This window comes from Sorex araneus, chromosome 3, assembly GCF_027595985.1.
Source record: "Sorex araneus isolate mSorAra2 chromosome 3, mSorAra2.pri, whole genome shotgun sequence".
NCBI classification, from domain to species: domain Eukaryota; kingdom Metazoa; phylum Chordata; class Mammalia; order Eulipotyphla; family Soricidae; genus Sorex; species Sorex araneus.
In genome coordinates, this window is record NC_073304.1 from 117,374,957 (window position 1) to 117,397,012 (window position 22,056).

Genomic DNA, 22,056 nt, shown 5'->3' on the forward strand with positions numbered 1-22,056 from the left:
AACAATATATTCCATGATTCCTGAGTACATGATTCCAGATAGTACAGGAGGTAAGGCCTTGCCTTGCATGTAGCCAACCCTGCACCACATATGATCCCAGAGCACCGCCAAGAGTGGTCCCTATGTAAGGGATCTCTATTACAGCCAGGGTAATCCCTGAGCACCATCAGGTGTTGCCCCTAAACCAAACAAAAATACATTCTGTGGTTCATTTATAGAAAATGTACAGAACTGGCAAACTCACAGAAACAGAAAGTAGATTCCATGTTGAGAGGACAGGGGAGAAGAGGAGTGAGTGCCCGTGGGCCTGGGTTTCTTTTTGAGCTGACGCAATGTTCTAAAATTGATTGCGGTAATACTTACACAACTCTGTGAATATGCTAAATATCGCTGAGCTCTACAGTTGCCCGGGAGCTGAATTAAGCCCATATTATGGCTTGAGAAAGATGGCAGCGTCTCCTCTCACCGACCAATTCAAAGCAAGTCTCAGGCTCTTGCTGCAGGCCAGGAAGTGACGCGTGGGGCTTGGGTGGGAGAGTGTGTGGTGCATGGATGGTGCACGGTTGCAGGGGGCTTGGAAAAGGCAGGGCACAGGGGAAATCAGGGTGAGCCCTGATAGTAGAATGGGTCACGGAATATTTCAGAAGGAGAGGTTCTGGTGAAAACGGAAACCACTTCAGTGAAACCAGATTTCAGCAGAAAAGGCTGAGGTTAGCCTGAGAAGGGTGGGGTTTGACTTTGAAAGTGGTGTTTAGGATGGATGCTCTCCTCCATCCTAAGTCTGTGCATAGTCTGTGAATCTTTTGAGAGGAAAGAAATAGGAGCAGAGGGTACAGCGGGTAGGGTGTTTAACTTGCATACATATAGCTGACCCGGGTTTGATCCCCGGCACGCCATATGGTCCCCCGCCCCACCAGGAGTAATTTCTGAGTGCAGAGCCAGTCATAAACCCTGAGCACTGTCAGGTGTTCCCTCTCCCACCCAGCCCTGCTGAAAAAAATAAAGAAAAATAAAGAAGAGGCTCAGTGGTTCTCAGGGTCCTGCACACAAGAGCCCGATTCTCAGCGCCAAGCCCCAAATATGGCTGTGTGAGGCTCTAAGATGGAAAGAATTCTAAGCTAGGCCTGGGGGCAGAAGAAATCATAGAGTGGGGAGGGTGCTTGCCTTGCAGGCTGCTGACCTGAATCTGATCCCTCAAACCCCAGACGGTCTCCCGAGCACCGCCAAGAGTGACTCCCTAAGGGCCGGAGCAATAGTACAGCGGATAGGGCCGCCCTGGAATCCCATGTTTAGCCTGGAGTCCTGGAGTCCTGCAGCAGGATGCTTGAACGATGAGCATCTCTTTTCTGGGGCTGCTTCTGGGACGCGCTCGGGCTCCCTCTGGGCTAGCTGTCTTCTTCGAACCCAACTCTGCCACTCTCTAGCTTCTCTGCCCTTCCAGCCAGTCAGCTGAGGGTCCCTTCTGTGAAACCGGCTGTTGACAGCACACAGCATCTGGGGCGAATGAGACAGAATCTCTGGAGCACTGGTCAGTTGCTGGAGAAGTGGCTGATCCCCGCCAAGTCTCCGCCCCCTCCCACCCACAGGCATGAGGTCTGAGGGGCTCAGTTCAGGGAAGAGTCACCAGGCAGATGAGGGTTGGAGTGGTGGCTGGAAACGGTCTGCAGATAGCAGGGGTCATTGCTCAACCCCGTTGGTGGGACTCACACTTCCTGTTTTCAGCTTCTCTGAGGCCTGGCACTGGAGCTGTTCAAGTTGGAACAAGATTATTTTTCGGCCCCTGGAGGGAAAAGCAGGGACCGAGGAGCAACTCAGTCTGGGCTGGGCACCTGAGTGTTAAATCATGACTTTTTTGGCAAATTTCAGGTCCCACAAAACACACCTGTGCAATCCGGAGTTCCCCTTCCTTTCTGTGACAACTGACATAGCTTTGCTACTATGGCACTGCTCTTGTGCTCTCCATAGGTGCCAGGATTATGCCAAGAGAGTTCAGAACTCATGAACCCTTAGAACAATCTGGAGGGAGATGCTGTCATCTCCTTTTTCACAGGTGGGGAGACTGAGGCACAGAGATCACCTGGCTGCAGCATCCCTACTCTGAACACTGCACAGGATTGTGTGGGGTCCTACAGACTAACGGCTCCAGACCGGGGTCTTGCCTACCCAGGCCGCCTTCCAGGAAACCTCTGAGCCAGACCCCAGAGCCCTCCATCAGAAACTGCTCATCAGAGAGCACGTGGCAACCACAGCGGGAACTTTCTGGGTCCTTCATCTCTCCAGGAATCTCATTCAGGGCTGAACAGACAGAACCTCTGGGGAGTTTTTCCAGCATCACAAGGCCTGGTGCCAGCCCTGAGCTGAATCAGCCTCTCTGGGTGGAGTTAGAGGCACAGGTATTTTTGAAAGGTTCTCAGGTGACTTAGAAACATTGCCAAAGAGCATGAACATGGTTTAGAAATTGAATATTTGGGAACCCCCTAATCCCTCTCAGTTGGCCTGTCCTGCCCCAACTCTTCAGACACTGAAGCTTTGTTCAAAAGTATACGGTCACCCCCTCTCTTAGCCAATCACCCAGCCTTAGTTTTCTGCTGAAGGAACAGTCATGGCTTTTCAGAGGTCCCATGAACACACCGAGAAACCTGTGCCAGCACCCCTAACACCCTTCTCCCCATCCCCCAACCCCTGTCCATCTGTCATCCCCTGCCTCCCCTGCTCCCCCTCCCTCCCCTGACACCCTGTAATTAGAAATGCTTTCCCATGCCCTGAATGCCAGGTCTCACACTGGGCTGGGTTTGGGATCAGGAGTTTTCACTCATGCAGGCATCCTTCTCAGTTAACGACTGTCCAAGGATTGTTGGGGAACAGAGCAAAGAAAATATAATGGGGGGATGAGGGGGGGGTGGAGATAGCACAGGGGTTAGTGCACTTGCCTTGCATGTGCTGACCTATATTTGGTCCTTAGGATCACATATGATCCCTGAGGACCACAAGGAGTGAACCCTGAGCACTACCAGGCATACTCCCAAATCCTCTCCCAATAAAGGAAATATGGTGGGATTGACCCTAAACAGGACCGTGCGCACGGATGGGGTTGCACAGAGTCATCGGCCGAGGAGGGAACTGGGAACTGGCATCCACCTGCGTGCTGTGGACCCAGCTGGGGACCCTGGCCTGGGCACCTTCCTATATTCCTACACTTCTTGTGCTTATGGGACCCTGCACTGTGGTTTGGCTCCCCAGAGCCCCACTCGACCCGGAAACACAGCCCCACTAAAAGCTTCAGGCTGGCCCCACCATTGTCATTTTCTACCTTTTGTCTTGTTTGGGGGCCACACCCAGCGGAACTCAAGGCTGTCCTGGCTCTGCATTCACTGAATGATGATCACAGGGATGATATGGGGTACAAGGATCGAGCCTCCGTATGTTGTGTGCAAGGCAAGTGCCCTCCCTACCCACTGCACTATCCATGTCATTTTCTGCTTTTTATGTCTTCTACCTCCGTCCCATACAAACAACAACCAAAGACTTCAGAGGAAAAAGAAAATCGTCTTTAATGATCACCTTTAATGATACTCAAAATTATAAAAAAAATAGATATAAATAAAAATAGTGGAATAGAATTATTAAATATTCAGTGTACAGAAGTGGTACTGACCCCACTCAGCGAGGATGGTATGAACTAGGCTGGGAGGTCTGAAGCGGTAACTGGCCACAAAAATGGGTCGTGGGTGTGGAAGTGGATAGGCGCAGAGTGCCGGTCGCGGGCTGTGGACCAGAATAAACTTTCCCGGGCTTCAGCACCTGGAGGCCCAGAGTTGACCTATGACCTCTCCAGACAGGTCACAGGGCTGAAGGGAAGAGTGAGGCTTGCAGCCTGACCCAGCCCCTCCTCACACAGACACAGCCCACGCACAACACGTGTGTAAACACACACACAGTTCCCGATACATTCACGGAATGTCAGCGTTCCTCCCTCAGTCACTGGGCTCTTCCCTCCCCAAAGCGCTGTTCCCACGTTGGCCAAGCTCCCTCACGAGACCTCAGTTCTGCTACACTTCCTAGTTGGGAAACGGTCCGTTTCCCCACAGCAGGCCACGAGAACACCCTCCACAGGGAGGAGTCAGCTCTTCTTCCTCCCGGGTGAGGAGACGCCATGGAGATCCAAGGGGGTCTCCTTCCTGAGGAAGGTCAATACCACCACAGGTCAGGCCTGCCCCTCCATCCTGGCCAGGCAGGCGGCGGGGCTGGGCAGCCAGCACCCAGGCCTTGGATCTGGGCTAAAGGGAATCGCTCCCCAGGGGGCGCCCCAAGTCAACCTTCCTCAGTTCTGACTGGGGGGGAGGCCCCTCGTCAGGAATGACTGTCTGACTGTCAGTGGGGAACGACTGGTGCTCGTGTCTTCCCTCAGCTCCTGCGGGCCTCAGAGGACCAGGCCCAGCCCAGCTCGTCGTCCCTGGTGTGAGTCTGGATCCAGGAGAGGAAGCGTGAGACCCTGGTGTAGACACCCGGCTTGTTCTTCATGGCACATCCACTGCCCCAGCTCACAATGCCGGTCAGAGTCAGGCGGCCTTGGATGGAACAGACCAGCGGCCCCCCTGAATCTCCCTGTGAAGTCAAAGATGCCAGCAATAAGCCTGAGAGAACTGAGGAGCGGGGACCAATTCACTCAACCCCCAAACATGTCTACGAGTTAAGGAGCACTTCCTAGTGTCAGAATCCTGCGTGACTTTCCAATCATTACCCACATTCAGTCTAACATCCTTGGCAGGGGCCGGGGAGACAGTACAGTACAGCGGGCAGGGCACTTGCTTTGCTGGCCGCTGACCCAGGTTTGGAGTTTGATCCCTGGACCCTATACAATCTCCAGAGCACAGGTAGGAGTGACCCCTGAGCAGAGCCAGGAGTAAGCCCTGAACAGGGCTGAGTGTGGGGGTGCCCCTCCCAAATCCTCTGCCTGGTTTTCCAGACCCTGCTGTTCCCACCACCCATCCAACTTACACTCGGACCTGCTTCTCTTCATCCTGGAGTGTCACTGTTTATCTCATTTCTGTGTCTTCCAACCGAAACACCCTTCCCCTCTGCCTTCTTGCATCCCTTTGGTGTCTCTCTCTCTTTCTCTCTCTCTTATTTTAGGGCCACACCCAGCAGTGCTTGGGGGCTCCTCCCTGGGATGGGAGTGGGCCCCCAGCATCACCCCGCCCCAGTCACCTCCTCTCCAAAACCTCACCTGTGACCAGCTAGCTGGCCCTCCTCTCCTCCCTTCAGCATCTGATCTTTTCATTCACACCACACCCTAAGTTCTTTTCTCTGTCTCACAATCTGGGGCCCTTTTCTTTGCTGCCACCCTCGTTTGATGTGCCTGCTAGAGCACCAGGCTTTGTAACTAATATTTGGGAAACAATTAAAAATTGAGTTAAACCTTCAAAGACCTGAGCTCCTGATTCTCTCAGGTTAGGGCTTCAGTTGAAGGGAAGCACCCCAAAGCTGGGACACCTGGAGCTGGGGCGGGGGTGGGGGATGGGGTGATGGAGAGTGCCTGAGGATTCTTACCTGGCAGGAATCCGTTTCCCACTGTGGATCGGCAGCACACAGCATTTTGCTGGTGACCTCAGAGCCATAGTAGTGGGGCTGCTGACACTCTGAGTGGGAGATCAGCTCCACAACAGTCATCTTTAGCTGCTCTGGGTACATATAGTCAGCTATGGGCAGGACACAGGAGTTGAGGTTACTATTATTATTGTTGTTGTTGTTGTTGTTGTTTGGAGGCTATACTCAGGGCTCTGTACCCAGGGATCACTCCTGGCAGACTCAGAGAACCATATGGAATGCTGGGGATTGAACCCAGGTCAACCACGTCCATGCAAGGTAAGCACCCTACCTGTTATACTATCCTCCAGTCCCAGAGGAGTTTAGGTCGAGAGTGTCTGTCCTGGGGACTCTGGCTGAATATGGAAAACCCTCTTTTTCTTCCTCTCCCCAAGTCTGAGCCTTCACCCCACACCCAGACCCTCACCACCCCTTCCTCAGGGCTCCATCATTCCCCAAACTATGCTCCCCTCTTCATCCCTGAGTCCTACACTGCCCCGCCCTGCTCCCATCTCGGCACAGTCGCCCCTGAATCAAGCTGCGCTCACTCCCGGGCCCTCGTCGGGTCACCCTGAAGCTCACTCACAGGGATCCTCTTTTCCAAAGCCGGTGATCTCGCAGCTTGTGCCAAAGCGGCTGTCGCCATAGAGCGGGGGCAGGCAGATGGTCTGTACTGAGCGCGATGGCTGTGCGCACCGGCCCAGGCTTGACCTGATCTTCAGCAAGGCTGGAGGGAGGAGAAGATTATCACCTGGTCAGAGGCCACCATCTTCCATTCCCAACTCTGCGGCAGGTGGTGGCCTTCCACAGGGCAGTTAGGGTCAGAGGTCACCTGTCTCCTGAACGAAAGGAGTCCTCTCTTTTCTTCTGGAGTATAGCAAGGGGGGAACGATAGGCCATAACCAGAAGTGCTTAGGGCTTACTGCTGGCTCTGAGCTCAGGGATCACTCCAGATCTCACCAGAGGTGCCAGGGATCAAACCAGGTCAGCCACGTGCAAGGCCTTACCCATTGGACCATCACTCTGGGCCCCCATCTACATGGTAAGGGCTTTGCCTCAGCTGAGGCTGTGAAGACTGCTGCATATACTCTTTGGGGTTTTCCCCTGCCAAGAGCCCTCACAAAGGTGACTTTTTGGGCTGAACTTCAGAGCAAAGATCAGTTATATATCCTGGGACAGACAGAGGCTGCATGCAACAGAGGACAAGGTGTTGCAGCTCACCCCATGGGCCCATAGGGCCACGGCCACGGCCACCCTTTGGTTTGGGAAAAAGAGAATCTCCAGAGACAAACACCTTAGTGATTCCACTTGGAACCTTTCCCACCACTCCTTTCGTTATGTGCAAGCAGGTTCTTCAAGCTCCCCGAAGCCCCAGCCTCCCAGCTGGAAGCCTTCCCGGCCGCCGTCAAGATGATGGAGGCCCACGGGTCGCCACTCACCGATATCATTGTGGTGAGCCAGCGTGTCTGCGCTGTAGTTCTCGTGCAAGATGAGCTCTTCCACCTCAAACTTCTCCTCCCCGGGGGTCGCGGAGTAGAGCATTGACCGACCCAGGTAGACAATGTAGTCTTCCTTCTGCGGGTTATTACTGTGGAAGGTGACCCCAGTCAGCCAGCTCCATCTCAGGCCCATCCCCAAGACCACCACAGAACAGGCCCTTGTCCCCCATCCCCCCACTGCTACCCCCCTCTGGGGCTGCAGGAGAAGTGCTGCAGGCTTAGAGCTGAAGAAGGGGTGTCGCTAGGACGGAGAAAGGGATGTTCTGCAATAGGCGAAAGGTCAGGGAGAAGAGATGGAGAGACGGAGGGACGTACACAAAGCAATGTGTGGCACTGACTACCCAGCACGGCCTGATGAGGCTGCCACCACACAAGTAGGTGACCGAGCCACTGCGGTGGCGCCGGAAGATGGCCGCGAACCAAGGCTGGTTCTCAATGTAGGTGTGATCCCCGCCAACGATCTTAAAGCGGGGTCTCAGAGACTTCTGGCCACAGTGGAACTCTGGCTTCACTGCAGGCGTCGAGAAAAGCCTTCTTCCTGAGAGAGAAGAAAGAGAGGCCCTTCAGGATGCAGGCTGGATAGAGCATTCCTCTCCCCAAGGGGCTGGCGCACATGCATTGCATGCAGAAGGCTCAGGGGCCATGACAAGCATGGCACGGTCTCCTAAGCACTGTCCCAAGTGCCCTACCCTGTCCCAGAACCATTGGTGTGTCCCAGAAAACCAAAGAAGCATCCTTCCCTCATCCTCTGACCTCCCAAACTCCCAGTTCTTTGGGGCAGGCAAGCTCCTTCTTCCTGCCTCCTGGGATGGACTAAGGGGACATGTGGGTCTGTGGCAGGCCAGTGGCACTCACCTGCGGAGCAGTCTTGCACCTTGCACTCCTGGACCAGCTGCTTTAGGCCCACCTGCACATAGCACCATGGCCATCTCTGATTGTCAGGGTTCCTGGCAACATTAGAGAAGGGAGTTGGCATCCACCAGAAAATACTCAGCCAGCAGCCTGGCTTGCTTCTCTTTGGCCAGCGCTCTGGAAACAGGGATGGACACGGGAGGGTGGGGGTCTGGGAGGACACCAGCAGAGCCTCACCACTCTGTCTCACCTGCAGAAATTGTGCTTCCCCAGGCCCAGCTGAACTGCATCATGTCTGTGGGCATGGTACGTGTTCTTCAGGACAGCCGGAGAGTTCCAGGCCAGGCAGGGCCGGCCCATGATGTCCGTGTCCGCCTTCCCTCGGTACCTGTGGCCATTCCCGTGGTAGCAGGTTTTTGATGTGTCTAGGGAGGGAAGAGAAGTTCAGATGGGCATCTAGGATAGCCTTCAGCTTTACGTGCCGTAAAACTGGTAGAAGACCAGAACGGGGCTGCACCACCCCCAGTGTGTGTGGTCACCATGTGTACGTGACCCAGCGATGAAGGCCTTCTCCACCTCCCATCACCTTCTCACTCCTGCCCACTCTCTTATTTTAAAAAGAGGGTTTGTTCTGTATTGAGCCTTTTACTATTTACTTATGTTGAGGTTTTTGTTTGCTTGATATTGTTTTGGGGACACACTTGGCAATGCTCAGGGGTCACCGCTAGTTCTGTTTTCAGGGATTACTCCTGGCATTGCTCAGAGCACTATATGGGATGCCAGGGATTGAACTGGGGTCGGCTGCATGCAAGGCAAGCACCCTCCCTGCTCTATGCTCCCCTCTTCATCCCTGAGTCCTACACTGCCCCGCCCTGCTCCCATCTCGGCACAGTCGCCCCTGAATCAAGCTGCGCTCACTCCCGGGCCCTCGTCGGGTCACCCTGAAGCTCCCGCCCAAGTGTGCAGCCCTCCTCTCCCCAAAAGCCCATACCTATCTCACAGTGCTCTCCTTCGAATTTGCTTGGACAGAGGCAGCCACGAATGTAGGAGAAATGCTTGTAGGACACACAGGTGCCTCCGTTCAGACAGCCACAGTCCGCTGGGGGTGACAAAGGAGGGTAAGCAGGGAAAGGCGGAGAAGGACAGGAGGGGGCCAGCCCAGCAGCAGGGCTGGGAGAAGGCATCCCCAGGTGTTCCCACCAGTCTATCTCTCCCCAGACTCAGGAGAGGGTGCAAGGGTGAGGGGTACTCACTTGAATGGGACCTCCGTCGATATCCATGCGCACCCTAGGAGAGGGGGTGAAGGCAAGGTCATGACAGGCCCATGCTGGGGGTAAACTGGCCCTAATCCCTAAACTCACACTCCCCCCAGCACCCTCCTCTCGGCTCACTAGTTGCAACTAGTTGTCCAGACAGAACAGGCTTCCAGACCAGAGCAGGAAGAACTCAATCAAGCTTCCCGCTCGAGCGCTTGCAGCTGGGCCCCCCTCGGGGGTCGTCCTCCTTGGTAACTGCAGAACCCCCTTAATCTTTTCAGAAACGCCACCGCAGCCCAAACGATCCCGCTTGCTCAGGCGGGTCCTTAGTCCGAGGGCAGCCCCTTCCTTGCCCGGTGCCGGCCACCTCCCGCCCGCGTAAGTCACAGCGGAGAAGCCACTCACCTGGGAGTGGCTCACGACCAGGGAGCAGACGAGCAGGCTGGCCAGCGGGACCCTCATGGCCTGGACACTGGCGCTCTAGCGTGCGCTCTGGAAACGGAAGCCCAGGTCAGAGGCGCGCGCGGCGGGCCGGGCTCCTGCAGGGGCCCCGGGCCTCCCGGGCCGGCAAACCCGGGCCCGGCGCCGCCAGGACCTGCACAGGCACCCGAGAGCCCGCGGGCAGGGCTGCGGGGGGAGGAGGCCGCTGCCCAGAGCTGCCCTGCGCGCTCAGCCGCACCCGCACTTACCGAGCTGCAGCGGGAGGCGCGCCGAACCCTGTCGGTTCCGTTGGGCAGGAACCAGTCGACACCGAAAGACAGGAGGGAGCTGGGCTCTCTGCTCTGGGCTCTCGGCTCTCGACTCAGGGCTGCCGGTGCTCGGCGCGGGCTCTTTATTAGGACCCGCCCTGCCCGGCCCCGCCCAGCGCTCCCTCCCTCTCTCCCTCCCCCCTCCCGCTCCGAGCCCGCGCGGTCCCCAAGGAAGGATGGAGAGAGGTCTTCGCTCAACACCTCCCATTCATCGCCCTGGGCCCCGCCTCTGGGCTTCAGACCCAGATTTGCAGAGAGGAAAGAGGGCCTCATAAAAACTCGCTGTCTGTGTCTGTCCTTCGCGCATCGGTCCTCCAAGGCTTATCAGCCCTATCAGCCTTATCAGCCCTTCTTCGAGCCCTGCCCTCAACAGCCTGCGAGTACAGGGCATAGTCCGCACGAAGGGCATAGCTGTCACAAACTGAAGTCAGAGTGCTAAGAAGGGTCCCCGTCGAATATCACGCATCAGAAAATCTGATATTGTTGCCAAGGGCTGGGGACAGTTGTGGCACAGAGGGCGCCGGTCCATGCTCTGCAGGTGGGTCCGAACACAGCCTCTCAGGAGGACCAAGCGTGAGGTGTGGCCCCAACACCAAAATAAATGATAAAAATACGTTTAAAACCACCAAGGGAACGACAGGCGCAAACAAAGCTGAATTTGTTGCTTACAGTGTTGAGGGCGTTTAAGTCTTATGTGGAAAGTGGACATTGCTGAGAAGTTTTCCATTGGGTTAGGCCCTGTTCTCACAGGGAGAAAGTGGCCAGAAGGGCCTGGGGAAAGGTGGAGATTGCTTATCAAGTTAGATTAGGTGCTAAAGAAAACTGACGATGTGTAAACAAATCCCGCAGAACTTCTAGCCTGAAAGTGACCTTGTCCATTTATGGACACACATGCACCAGCAGCTCTGGCACATTCAAGGGAGCCCTGAGGAGCCTCGGCAGCTTTGTCACTCCCGCCCTTTCCTCCGTTAGGACAGTGCTCAGAGACTGTGCAGGTGCAGACCCCACCCTACCCCCTTTAACCCAAGCACAGCACATGGTCCCCGAGCATCACCAGGAGTGATCCCTGAACAAAGAGCCAGGAGTAAGCCCTGAGCACTGCTGGGTGTGACCCCCCAGCCCCCCAAAAAGAGATCAGACTGCAGGGACCTGAGACCCTTTCCCCACCTGCCAGATCTGACCTTAAAGCTGGGTTCTGTGGACGGGGACAGAGGGGGCAGCAGGAAGAAAAGAGGCCCTCAGAGGTCTCAGGGGCCCTGCCTGGGGCCTGGGAAAGTGCAAGTTTCCATCCTTGGGGACACAGGTGACCTACATCCTCCCTGGAGAATTTCTGGCTGGATTAAACTGCCAGCCTCTGGGAGGGAGAGTGAGCGAGTGGACTGAGTCAGCAGCTGCGGGCCTCAGAGCCTCGCTACTTCCTCCAGCAGCCTGACAGGTTCTGTTTGGAGCGTAGAAGCATTAATTGTAAATAAACGTGATCAAATGTAAACAGAGGGTGCAGCCCGGGGACTTAACCGAAACTCCTAGGTTAGTGATCAGGAAATTCCCAGTTGCCCACCGTGATTCACAGGGCTCTCTGCAGCGCTCATGACTCCCCATTACTTGGCTGGAGGCTGTCATGCTGCTTCCTGAGAGCAGGGTGACCTCATTTCCTCCTGGACAAAGAGGTGGAGACCGTTATGCTGTATGACACTCCTCCCCCCCTCTCCACCTGGACCTTGCACCTCCAGCTCCTCAAAGAACCTCCCCTTCCACTCAGTGATCTTTAGCACACTCTGAAATCTCTGGTCATCTCAGGGGCACCAGTCCAGTTGGACTTTCAATTCTCTTTTGGGGAGAAGGGATTACCTCTGGCTGTGCTCAGGGCTTACTCCTGACTTGATGCTTAGAGAGCACTTTTGGCAGACCTCAGAGAAGCCATATGCGGTGCTGGGGATGGAACTGGGGCTGGCCGCATGCAAGCAGGTGCTTTCCCTGCTGTACTATTTCTCAGTGATTCTCGGTTCCGTGAAGGCAAGGGACTACATCTTAAATCTCCTCATCTCTGCCTTTGCACTTGGGGCATGCCTTGTTCACACGGGGGCTTTATTCGGAATGAATCTGTTTTATTATGAATAAACAAGTACGAACAGAGCCCTTTGGGGAAACTCTGGAAATTTCCTCCTCTCTTACTTTTTCTTGCCTAAAAAAAAAAAAAAGAGGACAGTTATCATTTCTGTCCTGTGTTATAAATTTCTTTGATATAAATTCCTTCTCTTTAAACTTGCATTACAATGTATAAAGTAATTGCTATTCCCACTTTGCAGATGAGGAGAATTAGATGAAGAGACAACAATGCAAAGTTGATGAGTGGCAAAGCCCACACTAGAACCCTTTTCTTTGCATCCATATCCCAGTGCTCTAAGGCCAGGCACATGCTGTATGGAGAAAACCAGTGGTGGGAGGGAAGGGCTAAGCAAGGGGCTGGAGCGGTAGGGCATTTGCCTTACACATGGCCCACCCCGGGTTGATTCCCAGCATCTCATATGGTCCCCTGGGCACAGCCAGGAGTGATTCCTGAGTGCATCATGAGCCAGGAGTAACCCCAGAGCATTGCTGGGTATGATCCCAAAAAAGGGGGGGGAGGGGAAGGGCTAAACAACAGAGTTAGGGAGTCCTCTGTTGGCCTGAAGAATCTTATCACAGAAACATTCCTGGACTCTGGACTGAAAGTTCCTAGAAAGTTTGAGGCTGGAGAAATAAAATAGAAGCTACTGACTTGGGTTCGATTCCCGGCAACCCATATGATCCTCTGTGCACCACCAGGAGTAATTCCTGCATGCAGAGGCAGGAGTGGCCAATAAAAACAAAAACAAAAAAACACAAAACAAAACAAACAAAAAAAGTTCTCACCATCATGAGTTAGTGGCTTGCCTGAGGAAGAACTAATTGTGAGGTCTAAGTCATCTGAAGTTTTGCCACAATGAGAGAGAATAAGGAACTGAATGCGTGTGACTTCACTCAGAGGAAAGCCACCAGGCTCCGTTTTGCACAAGACCAGACTGCCTGAGTCAGATGTGGCCACGGAGCTATAGAGGTGGTCCACTTCCTATGAACTGCTCACGAAGGGTGAGCAGAAGTCAGGTGCGCCACAAGGACCAGGAGGTCTGAACTGGACCCTGAGAAGGTGTCTAGGAAATGGTGGTTTTTTCTCACTGGCAAGAACGCAAGGGAAGTTCACACTGAGTCACTGTGTTTCTGGGCAGCTCGACCAAGGAAGTGAATTCCACACTGTACGTGGATGAAGGGCACAGTATCTCGACTCAGCTCTGCCACGACCAAGTTGAGTGACCTTGCCGGAAGAACCCTCTCATCTCAGCTCCCCATCTGCAAACCAAGGCAACATCTGCTCTGTCGACGTCTCTCGGGACAGACCTAATGTCTCAGCCCTGGGCCTGACCGGCACCAGGCACAGTTCTATGTGAGAAGGTTGGCTTTGTTTTGGAGTTGTTGTCTTTCAAGGGGTGCGATGGGAAGAAGAGAGTGCTGGGGATCAAACCCAGGGCCTCATCCGCCTCATCCCTGTGAGCTAAACCTACCCCACCCCTCAACCTCCCCCACCCCCACCCAGGCAGCCCACAGGCGATGCTTGAGATGCTGGAGATGGGTGACCTTTGTACACTATCATTTCCGATCCTCTGATCTCCCTTGCCTGCTGGATCATGGCTGTCCTGATCCCGAAGAACAGGCCATTCTGGAATCCTTCCCCGAATTCCAGTGGTGTGGTGTTCCCAGCCAGCAGTTCCCAGCAACAGGGCAGCTGCAAGCGCTGCTCCCCACCCCCGCAGCCCCGGCTCCCACCCCCTCCGCCTCCTCTCTGTCTCCTGTGGCCTCCATCTCTCCCCTGCACCTTCTCCGGGGGGAGCTGGGGGGTGAGCGTAACTGGCACGGTGCCATCTTCTACAGAGACCCACACAGCTTCCTTGGGTCCAGAACTCTTCCCCTGGGTGTGAGGCCGCCGACAAGTCAGGGCTAGACACCAACAGAAAGCCTGGTCCCTGCCTGAAACCGGAGAGGGAGGCTGGAGCTTCCTTGTCCCCAGTGGTTGTGGAGGGGGCACAGGAGGCAGGGAAGCCACATAGTTGTGTCCTTACTCACAGACAGCCAGACCTTAGGGGCTGTGCCCTAAAGCTAGCTGTGGAAAGCCTGTGTGCATGTGTGTGTGTGGGGGGGGGGGGGGGGGAAAGCCAGTCCAAGGTGACCCTTCCTCCACTCTGGCTGCTGCCCCATCCCTGGCCAGTTTCTAGCTCCAGGTTCCCTCTCAGACTTCTATCTATTTTGAGTCACAGTCAAATTTTTCCGTCTTGGGGCTGTAGCGATAGCACAGCGGGTAGGGCGTGTGCCTTGCAAGCGGTGAACCCAGGTTCGATTCCCAGCATCCCATATGGTCCCCTGAGCACCGCCAGGGGTAATTCCTGAGTGCAGAGCCAGGAGTGACCCCTGTGCATCGCCAGGTATGACCCAGAAAGCAAAGAAAAAAAATTCTGTCTTCTCTAACTTAAATCCAGCATTTCTTTTGTAGTTGTTGTGTTGCTTTGGGGCCACACCCAGCAATGCTTTGGAGTTTCTCTTGGTTCTGCACTCAGAAATTACTCCTGGCGATGCTCGAAGACCATATGGGGCTTGAACCTGGGTCTGCTGCGTGCAAGGCAAGCGCTTTCCCCGCTGTACTGTCTCTCCAGCCCCGAGATTCAGTACTTCTTTAGTCAGGAACTTACTACCTTAGAAGAGTGTTGGGTTCCGTTTTCCAAACATCTGCTTCTGCCAGAACTGAAGGGGGGCCCAGTCTTCCTGCTTGGAGCTCAGAGGACCACATTGGCAAACAACGGAAACAAGTGGAAACTAAAGCGGCAATAAAGGGATGGAAAAGGAAACACAAAACGGGTGATTTTGCCAAAAGTTGCAACAAGTCAGTGACATGCAGGGAACTGCATCCTGCCCTAAGCCAACAACTAGAGCTCCTCTTCTTTCAGAATGGAACCTGCACAATGTCCTGAGCTTTTGCCATAGATCTTTTGTGCCCAGGATTTGCCCAAGATGGATTCTCTATGCTTTTCTCTTTAGAGCAAATTCGAGAACTTCCCTTTCCATTACTTTTTTTTTTTTTTTTGCTTTTTGGGTTCCACCCAGCGATGCAAAGGGGTCACTCCTGGCTCATGTACTCAGGAATTACCCCTGGCTGTGCTCAGGGGACCATATGGGATGCTGAGATTCGAACCCAGGTCGGTCACATGCAAGGCAAGTGCCCTACCACTGTGCTATCACTCCAGTCCCCTTCCCTTTCCATTACAACGAAAGAAGAGAGAGATAATGAAGGGAAGTGAATCATACGTGTTCATTCACTGAAAATGACGAGATTCAGAATTCACCATTTTGAGGAACCTCATGACACATAGCCCCCTTTCCCTTCCCACTCCCAGCCCTCACCCGCCCTTCCTGACCACTCTCCAGCCCACCCCAGCCCAGACTGTCTCCCGGCCACCTACACAAGGTGCTGCTTTTTTTCCAAGCAGTGACTGAGACCAGGGTGAAAAGGAGGCCAGAACCCCAGAGAGGTCAGTCTCTTTGAAGGTTCCAGAAGGCCCCAGATCAAAAGGACGAGTGTATTGGAGTAAGCCCGTGGAAAGGAGTCGGGGAGCCCATGACAGGTGCTTGCAGAGAGTGGGGCTGAGCTCCCAGAGCCGCCTCATTGCCTGTGAGAGCAGTGATGGTGGGAAGGATGACAGAAACCCGACTCTCTTCCCTCCAAGGCGATAGTATCCTCTTTTCGTTGTAAAAGAGAGAGATGAACAGCCAAATGTTAATTGCTGTTTATTCATTTCACCTACTTTATGTTATTAAGGCACTGTGATTTACAAAGTCATTCATTATTGGGTTTTAGACACACAATGGTCCAGCACCAATCCCACCACCAGTGTCAGCTTCCCTCCACCAGTGTCCCCAGGGTCCCTTCCCCCCAACCCAGCCCAGCCAGCCGCCTTGACAGGCATCTTTTAAAGCTGGTTATTAAAGTTTGGATCTCATCATTTCAGTGTTGTTGAGTCTGTGGTTTGGGGTATTTAGCTCTATCATTTCTTAACATCACTGATGTACTTGAACCCCCTGGCCCCTGTCATCATCCCCCATTCCCTCCCCTCGTGCTTTTACTCTGGGACCAACGGTGATCTAGGCAACCCCCTTTAAATAATTGCATTCCCTCATCTGGTTATCTGAAATTTCATATAGAAGTTATATTCTTCCTTTAATCTTCTAGTTTACACTCGTTTTCTTTTTAAATTCTAGCAAGGGAGTTGGAGAGATATTATAGTAGATGAGGTGCTTGCCTTACATATGACTGACCTCAGTTTAATCCTTGGCACCACATATGGTTCCCCAGCAACCACCAGGAGTGATCCCTGAGCTCAGCCAGGAGTCAGCCCCGAGAACCTCTGGTTGTGCTTACTACCCCCCCCAAAAAAGGAACCCCAAAAAAGGAAGGAAGGAAGGAAGGAAGGAAGAGAAAGGAAAGAAAGAAAGAAAGAAAGAAAGAAAGAAAGAAAGAAAGAGAGAGAGAGAGAGAGAAGAAAGAAAGAAAGAAAGAAGAAGAAAGAAAGAAAGAAAGAAAGAGAAAGAAAGAAAGAAAGAAAGAAAGAAAGAAAGAAAGAAAGAAAGAAAGAAAGAGAGAGAGAGAAAGAGAGAGGAAGAAAGAGAAAGAGAGGAAGAGAGAGAAAAAAAGAAAGAAAGAAAGAAAGAAAGAAAGGAAGGAAGGAGGAAGGAAGGAAGGAAGGAAGGAAGGAGGAAGAGAGGAGGAAAGAGAGGAAGAGAGAAAGAGAGAGAGGAAGAGAGAAAGAAAGAGAAAGAAAGAAAGAGAGGAAGAGAGGAAAGAGAGGAAGAGAGGAAGAGAGAAAGAAAGAAAGCAAGAGAGGAAGAAAGAGAGGAAGAGAGAGAAAGAGAGAGGAAGAGAGAAAGAAAGAGAGGAAAGAGAGGAAAGAAAGAAAGAAAGAAAGAAAGAAAGAAAGAAAGAAGAAAGAAAGAAAGAAAGAAAGAAAGAAAGAAAGAAAGAGAGAGAAAGAGAGAGGAAGAAAGAGAAAGAGAGGAAGAGAGAGAAAAAAGAAAGAAAGAAAGAAAGAAAGAAAGAAAGAAAGAAAGAAAGAAAGAAAGGAAGGAAGGAGGAAGGAAGGAAGGAAGGAAGGAAGGAGGAAGAGAGGAGGAAAGAGAGGAAGAGAGAAAGAGAGAGAGGAAGAGAGAAAGAAAGAGAAAGAAAGAAAGAGAGGAAGAGAGGAAAGAGAGGAAGAGAGGAAGAGAGAAAGAAAGAAAGCAAGAGAGGAAGAAAGAGAGGAAGAGAGAGAAAGAGAGAGAAGAGAGAAAGAAAGAGAGGAAAGAGAGGAAAGAAAGAAAGAAAGAAAGAAAGAAAGAAAGAAAGAAAGAAAGAAAGAAAGAAAGAAAGAAAGAAAGAAAGAAGAAAGAAGGAAGGAAGGAAAGAGAGAGAGAGAGAAAGAAAGAAAGAAAGAAAGAAAGAAAGAAAGAAAGAAAGAAAGAAAGAAGAAAGAAAGAAAGAAAGAAAGAAAGAAAGAAAGAAAGAGGAAGAAAGAGAAGAGAGGAAGAGAGAGAGAAAGAAAGAAAGAAAGAAAGAAAGAAAGAAAGAAAGAAAGAAAGGAAGAAAGGAAGGAAGGAAGGAAGGAGGAAGGAAGGAAGGAAGGAGGAAGAGAGGAAGAAAGAGAGGAAGAGAGAAAGAAAGAGAGGAAGAGAGGAAGGGAGAAAGAAAGAAAGCAAGAGAGGAAGAAAGAGAGGAAGAGAGAGAAAGAGAGAGGAAGAGAGAAAGAAAGAGAGGAAAGAGAGGAAAGAAAGAAGAAAGAAAGAAAGAAAGAAAGAAAGAAAGAAAGAAAGAAAGAAAGAAAGAAAGAAAGAAGAAAGAAAGAAGAAGGAAGGAAGGAAGGAAAGGAAGAAGGAAGAAAGAAAGAAAGAAAGAAAGAAAGAAAGAAAGAAAGAAAGAAAGAAAGAAAGAAAGAAAGAAAGAAAGAAGAAAGAAAGAAAGAAAGAAAGAAAGAAAAGAAAGAAAGAAAGAGGAGAGAGAGAAAGAGAGAGAGTAAGAGAGAAGAAAGAAAGAAAGAAAGAAAGAAAGAAGAAAGAAAGAAGAAAGAAAGAAAGAAAGAAAGAAAGAAAGAAAGAAAGAAAGAAAGAAAGAGAGAGGAAGAGAGAGAAAGAAAGAGAGGAAGGAAAGAAAGAGAGAGAGAGAGAGAGGAAGGAAGGAAGGAAGGAAGGAAGGAAGGAAGGAAGGAAGGAAGGAAGGAAGGAAGGAAGGAAGGAAGGAAAAAGAAAGAGAAACCTGAATAAATAATCAGGGCCTCATCCATTTAAGGCTCTGTCTGAGACAGAGAGATAGTACATTAAGTAAGTCACTTAATTATACTGTCACTCTGTACCCTGTTCATTTTATTGTTGGGGGAGGGGCCTCACCAATGGTACTCAGGAATCATGCAATGCTAGGGTTTGAGCCAGGTCTTGCACATGATAGGCATGTGTTCTACCACTTGAGTAACCCCTGAGCATTGTCAGTTGTGACCCTCAAAACTGAAAAAAATATCAAAATTAAATTAAAATGCCATTTTATGGCCAAGCACACAGAGGCTCATGGAGTTCAGCAGGTTGGTCACAGGTCAGACAGCAGATACATGAGGGCACTGGGTTCACACCCAGGCCCAGGCTTGGTTGATTCCAGGATGAAAGAACTCTCGGTGGCAGTATTGAGTGGCACTTCTCCTTCGGTCTGGAAACCTTCCGACTTCCAACCCAGTGTGCCAGGCCAGAGCAGCCCCAGATGTCCAAGTCTGCCCTGGTTCCTGCCTAACCCAACTCCAGCTAGACTTTGCTAAAAATGTCCTTTCCTTTATTTATCATAGCTGGCATTGGCGCGTCTGCTGGCTCTAGTCAGAGAAGTGATCTCCTCTCTGCTGATTTATCCATGTGGATTTCTGGAAACTTTTGTGAGAAGCTTCTCTCTCTCTCTCTCTCTCTCTCTCTCTCTCTCTCTCTCTCTCTCTCTCTCTCTCCCTCTTGCTCTCTCTTCTTTCTTTTTTTCTTTCTTTCTCTCTTTCTCTTTTTTAACCATTCTTATGGAAGTAACATTGACTTTTCTGATCTACAGAAAAACTTTGGTTTATCATCACGGCCTCTGCTATTAGCTTGGGGCTGTTGTATTGGGGCTGTTGTATATGCTCTCTCCTATGTGGAGGGACCTTCCTTCTGCTCCTGTTTTGTTCAGTTTTTACCATGTATATGTGGTGAATCTTGTTAAAACCTTTATTTTTTGCTTCCATTAATATAGTCACATAGTTTTTAATTTTTTGTTTTGTTGTGGTGCATCACATTAGTTGATTCATATGTGTTGAACCACACTTGTGTCCTGGGAGAAATCCTACTTCTCTGTGATGCATGACTTTTTTTTTTTTTAGTTGAATCACTGTCAGATACACAGTTATAAGGTTGTTGATATTGGATTTCAGTCATACAGTGTTCCAACACCCGTCTCTTTACCAGGCACATTTCTGTCACCAGTGCCCCTATCCCTCTTTCCTCAGCCCCCTAGCCCAAGAGCCTTTCTTTCTCACAGTTGTTATTCACCCAGATTTAGCTCATGCTTCTACTGCCTTCTTCTGTGAGGCAGTAACAATTGCCCCTATTTATTGCGCATGCACTTATCTTAGGAGGCATTGGGTAACAGGTAGGTAGCATCTTATCAACCTTTGGTGAAGGGACGGAAGTGTCACCCCCACTTCACAGAAAAGGAAGCTGAGACTCTAAGAGGTGAAGATGTCACCCCCAACTCAATATCCTGCAAACTGAAAACCAGATGCTCAAATTCAAAGTCTGTGCTGATAATCACTGAGAGTGTTGTGTCTTCAGCCTTTCCTGGAGGCCAAGAAGATAACTTTTGGAGTACAGGCCAATATATTTCTAATTATTGTTATTCATTAATAAGTTTTCCAACCTTGTATAATGATCAAAAACAAAACAAAAAAATATTAGAGCGGAGTGGAATGGGGACAATGGCGAAGGGAAGATTCCACTGGTAGTGGGGTTGGTGCTGGGACATTGAATGCCTGAAACAACTCTATTATGAACAATTTTGTAAAGTTAAAGGGTGGGGAGAGGCCTCACAGGCTGGGGCTCAAGCACATGCCTACATACATAAGGTCCCCCTGCCACCACATGCCCTACCCGCCCAGCCCTGACCCCCAGGTGGCACAATGGTACTGGTACCCCTGAGTACCATTGAGATGCTGCCTATTAAGGAAGAAAGAAAACCACCTAACTCGGTGGTCTAAAGTACAGAATTCATGGGATAGAGATATGGCAGAGCTCAAGTGTAGAACACACACCTCATATGTGCAAGACCTGGGTTCTATCCCCAGCACTGCCTGATTCCTGAGCACCGCCAGGTGAGACACCCCAATAAGGAAGTGAAAAAATAGGGACTGAGTGATATCATAACGGGAATTGTGCTTGCCTTGCGCGTGGTTTGATCCCCAGCACCCCATGTGGCCCCCAAACTCTGTCAGGAGTGATTCCTGAGCACAGAGCCAGGATTAAGCCCTGAGTACAGCCAGGCGTGGCCCAACAGCAACAAGAAGTAAACAAATAAGGCCAGGAGCTGGCTCAAAGTGGGAGAGCACATGGCCAGCTCCGGGTGCCCGATTATTGTCCCCAGTGCACAGAGCCCCCAGCACTGCCTGGTCAGGTCTTGCATGCCCCTTGCCCCAGGCCGCAGCACGGAGTCATGTGTATGCCACAGGGCGAGTATCACCGGGGCTGGTGCCTGGGGCCCCCAGACCCCCACTCTGTGTGGCCTTATAAAAATAGCTGATAGATATGTAAAAGAAAAATACCAATTTCAGGTTACTTCCTTCACATTTTTGACTCATTCATTCTAAGATAATGAATCACTGTACTCAGAGAGGGATGAGTGTCCACACCCAGCAGTGCTCAGAGAGTACTCTGGGCTCAGTTTTTTGGGATCACTCCTGGTAGTGTTCAGGAGCTCTGTGGGGCTTCTGAATGCAGTGCACGTGCTCCACCCACTGAGCCGTGTGCCCACCCCAGGAATCCGGTTCTCAGCATCCACGTGAGGACTCTACTACAGTGTAAATCTGGGGAAACCTCAGCCAAGGCACATCTAAGGAAGAGTGCCGTGTTTCCTTACCTGCGGGTACCCAAGCACAAACTTTCTCTCTACTGTCCCATCCGGTGAGAGGTGGAGAAGGCCCAGGACGAGAAGGCAGAGACTCTGGGCAGGATTTCCCCGACAGGGATGAATCAAGTAGGGGATATACGCTGCGAGCCTCCTGCCAGCCCAGCCACCCCGAGGCTACTTCTGCAAAGAATCTTCTCAGAAAACCTTTGAAATTGTTCTTTGGTTGTTTTCTTCTTAGATCCTAATGATAGTTTTGTTTAATTTCTCTCTCTCTCTCTCTCTCTCTCTCTCTCTCTCTCTCTCTCTCTCTCTCTTTCTCTCTCTCTCCCCCCCCCCCCCCACTCTCTCTCATAACAATAACTGAGAGTCACAGACACACCCTCAGTAGTTCCTGTGTCTGGGGTCGTACACTCCTGTGTACCGACATGGCGCACTTGTGTTGTAGAGCCATGATGGTGCCACGGGGATTGCACACAGCATGTGGGGAAGTGCTGGGGCTGAGCCTGCAAATGTCTCCAATGTCTGCCTTGGAGTGACATCTCCAGGCCTCAGTCATTTCATTCTTGGGGGCAGAGCATAGTACAACAGGTAGCGCACCTGTCTTGCATGTGGCTGACCCGGGTTCTATCCCCGACACTTCATTTGGTACTCCGAGGCTAACCAGAAGTAATCCCTGATCTCAGAGCCAGGCGTAAGCCCTGAGCACTACTGAGTATGGCCCCAAAACCCAAAAATAAGTTTCATTTTCAAAATGTCAGATAGGACTGGAGAAAGATGCCATGCTTGATGGGCTGAAGCAAGTGTTTTGCATGCCAGAGACCTGGGATCAACCCCCACATTGCATGGTACCCTGAGTCCCCCGGGAGTAAACCTATCCACTGCTCCCCATCAGCATCCTCCACCCC

At 51.5% G+C, this 22,056-nt stretch overlaps 1 protein-coding gene across 1 annotated transcript; it reads right to left on the bottom strand.

Moving 5' to 3' along the window:
• Positions 1–3,532: 3,532 nt before the first annotated feature.
• Positions 3,533–10,021, bottom strand: PLAU (plasminogen activator, urokinase). Its single transcript, XM_012934249.2, has 11 exons — positions 9,883–10,021; positions 9,599–9,685; positions 9,191–9,224; positions 8,929–9,036; positions 8,188–8,362; positions 7,941–8,032; positions 7,401–7,623; positions 7,026–7,174; positions 6,173–6,313; positions 5,551–5,699; positions 3,533–4,605 (listed from the first exon to the last, which is right to left on the bottom strand). Exons 2-11 carry the CDS (start codon positions 9,653–9,655, stop codon positions 4,405–4,407), a joined length of 1,329 nt encoding a protein of 442 aa, XP_012789703.2. The 5' UTR covers positions 9,656–9,685; positions 9,883–10,021; the 3' UTR covers positions 3,533–4,404.
• Positions 10,022–22,056: the final 12,035 nt, after the last annotated feature.

Excerpts from the sequence above, each read along its gene's own strand:
- PLAU (XM_012934249.2), bottom strand. The coding sequence starts at position 9,655 with ATGAGGGTCCCGCTGGCCAGCCTGCTCGTCTGCTCCCTGGTCGTGAGC. Across the intron at positions 9,225-9,598 it reads TGGTCGTGAGCCACTCCCAG|GGTGCGCATGGATATCGACG; the intron begins GTGAGTGGCTTC and ends CCCCTCTCCTAG. Across the intron at positions 7,624-7,940 it reads GGTGCAAGACTGCTCCGCAG|GAAGAAGGCTTTTCTCGACG; the intron begins GTGAGTGCCACT and ends CTTCTCTCTCAG.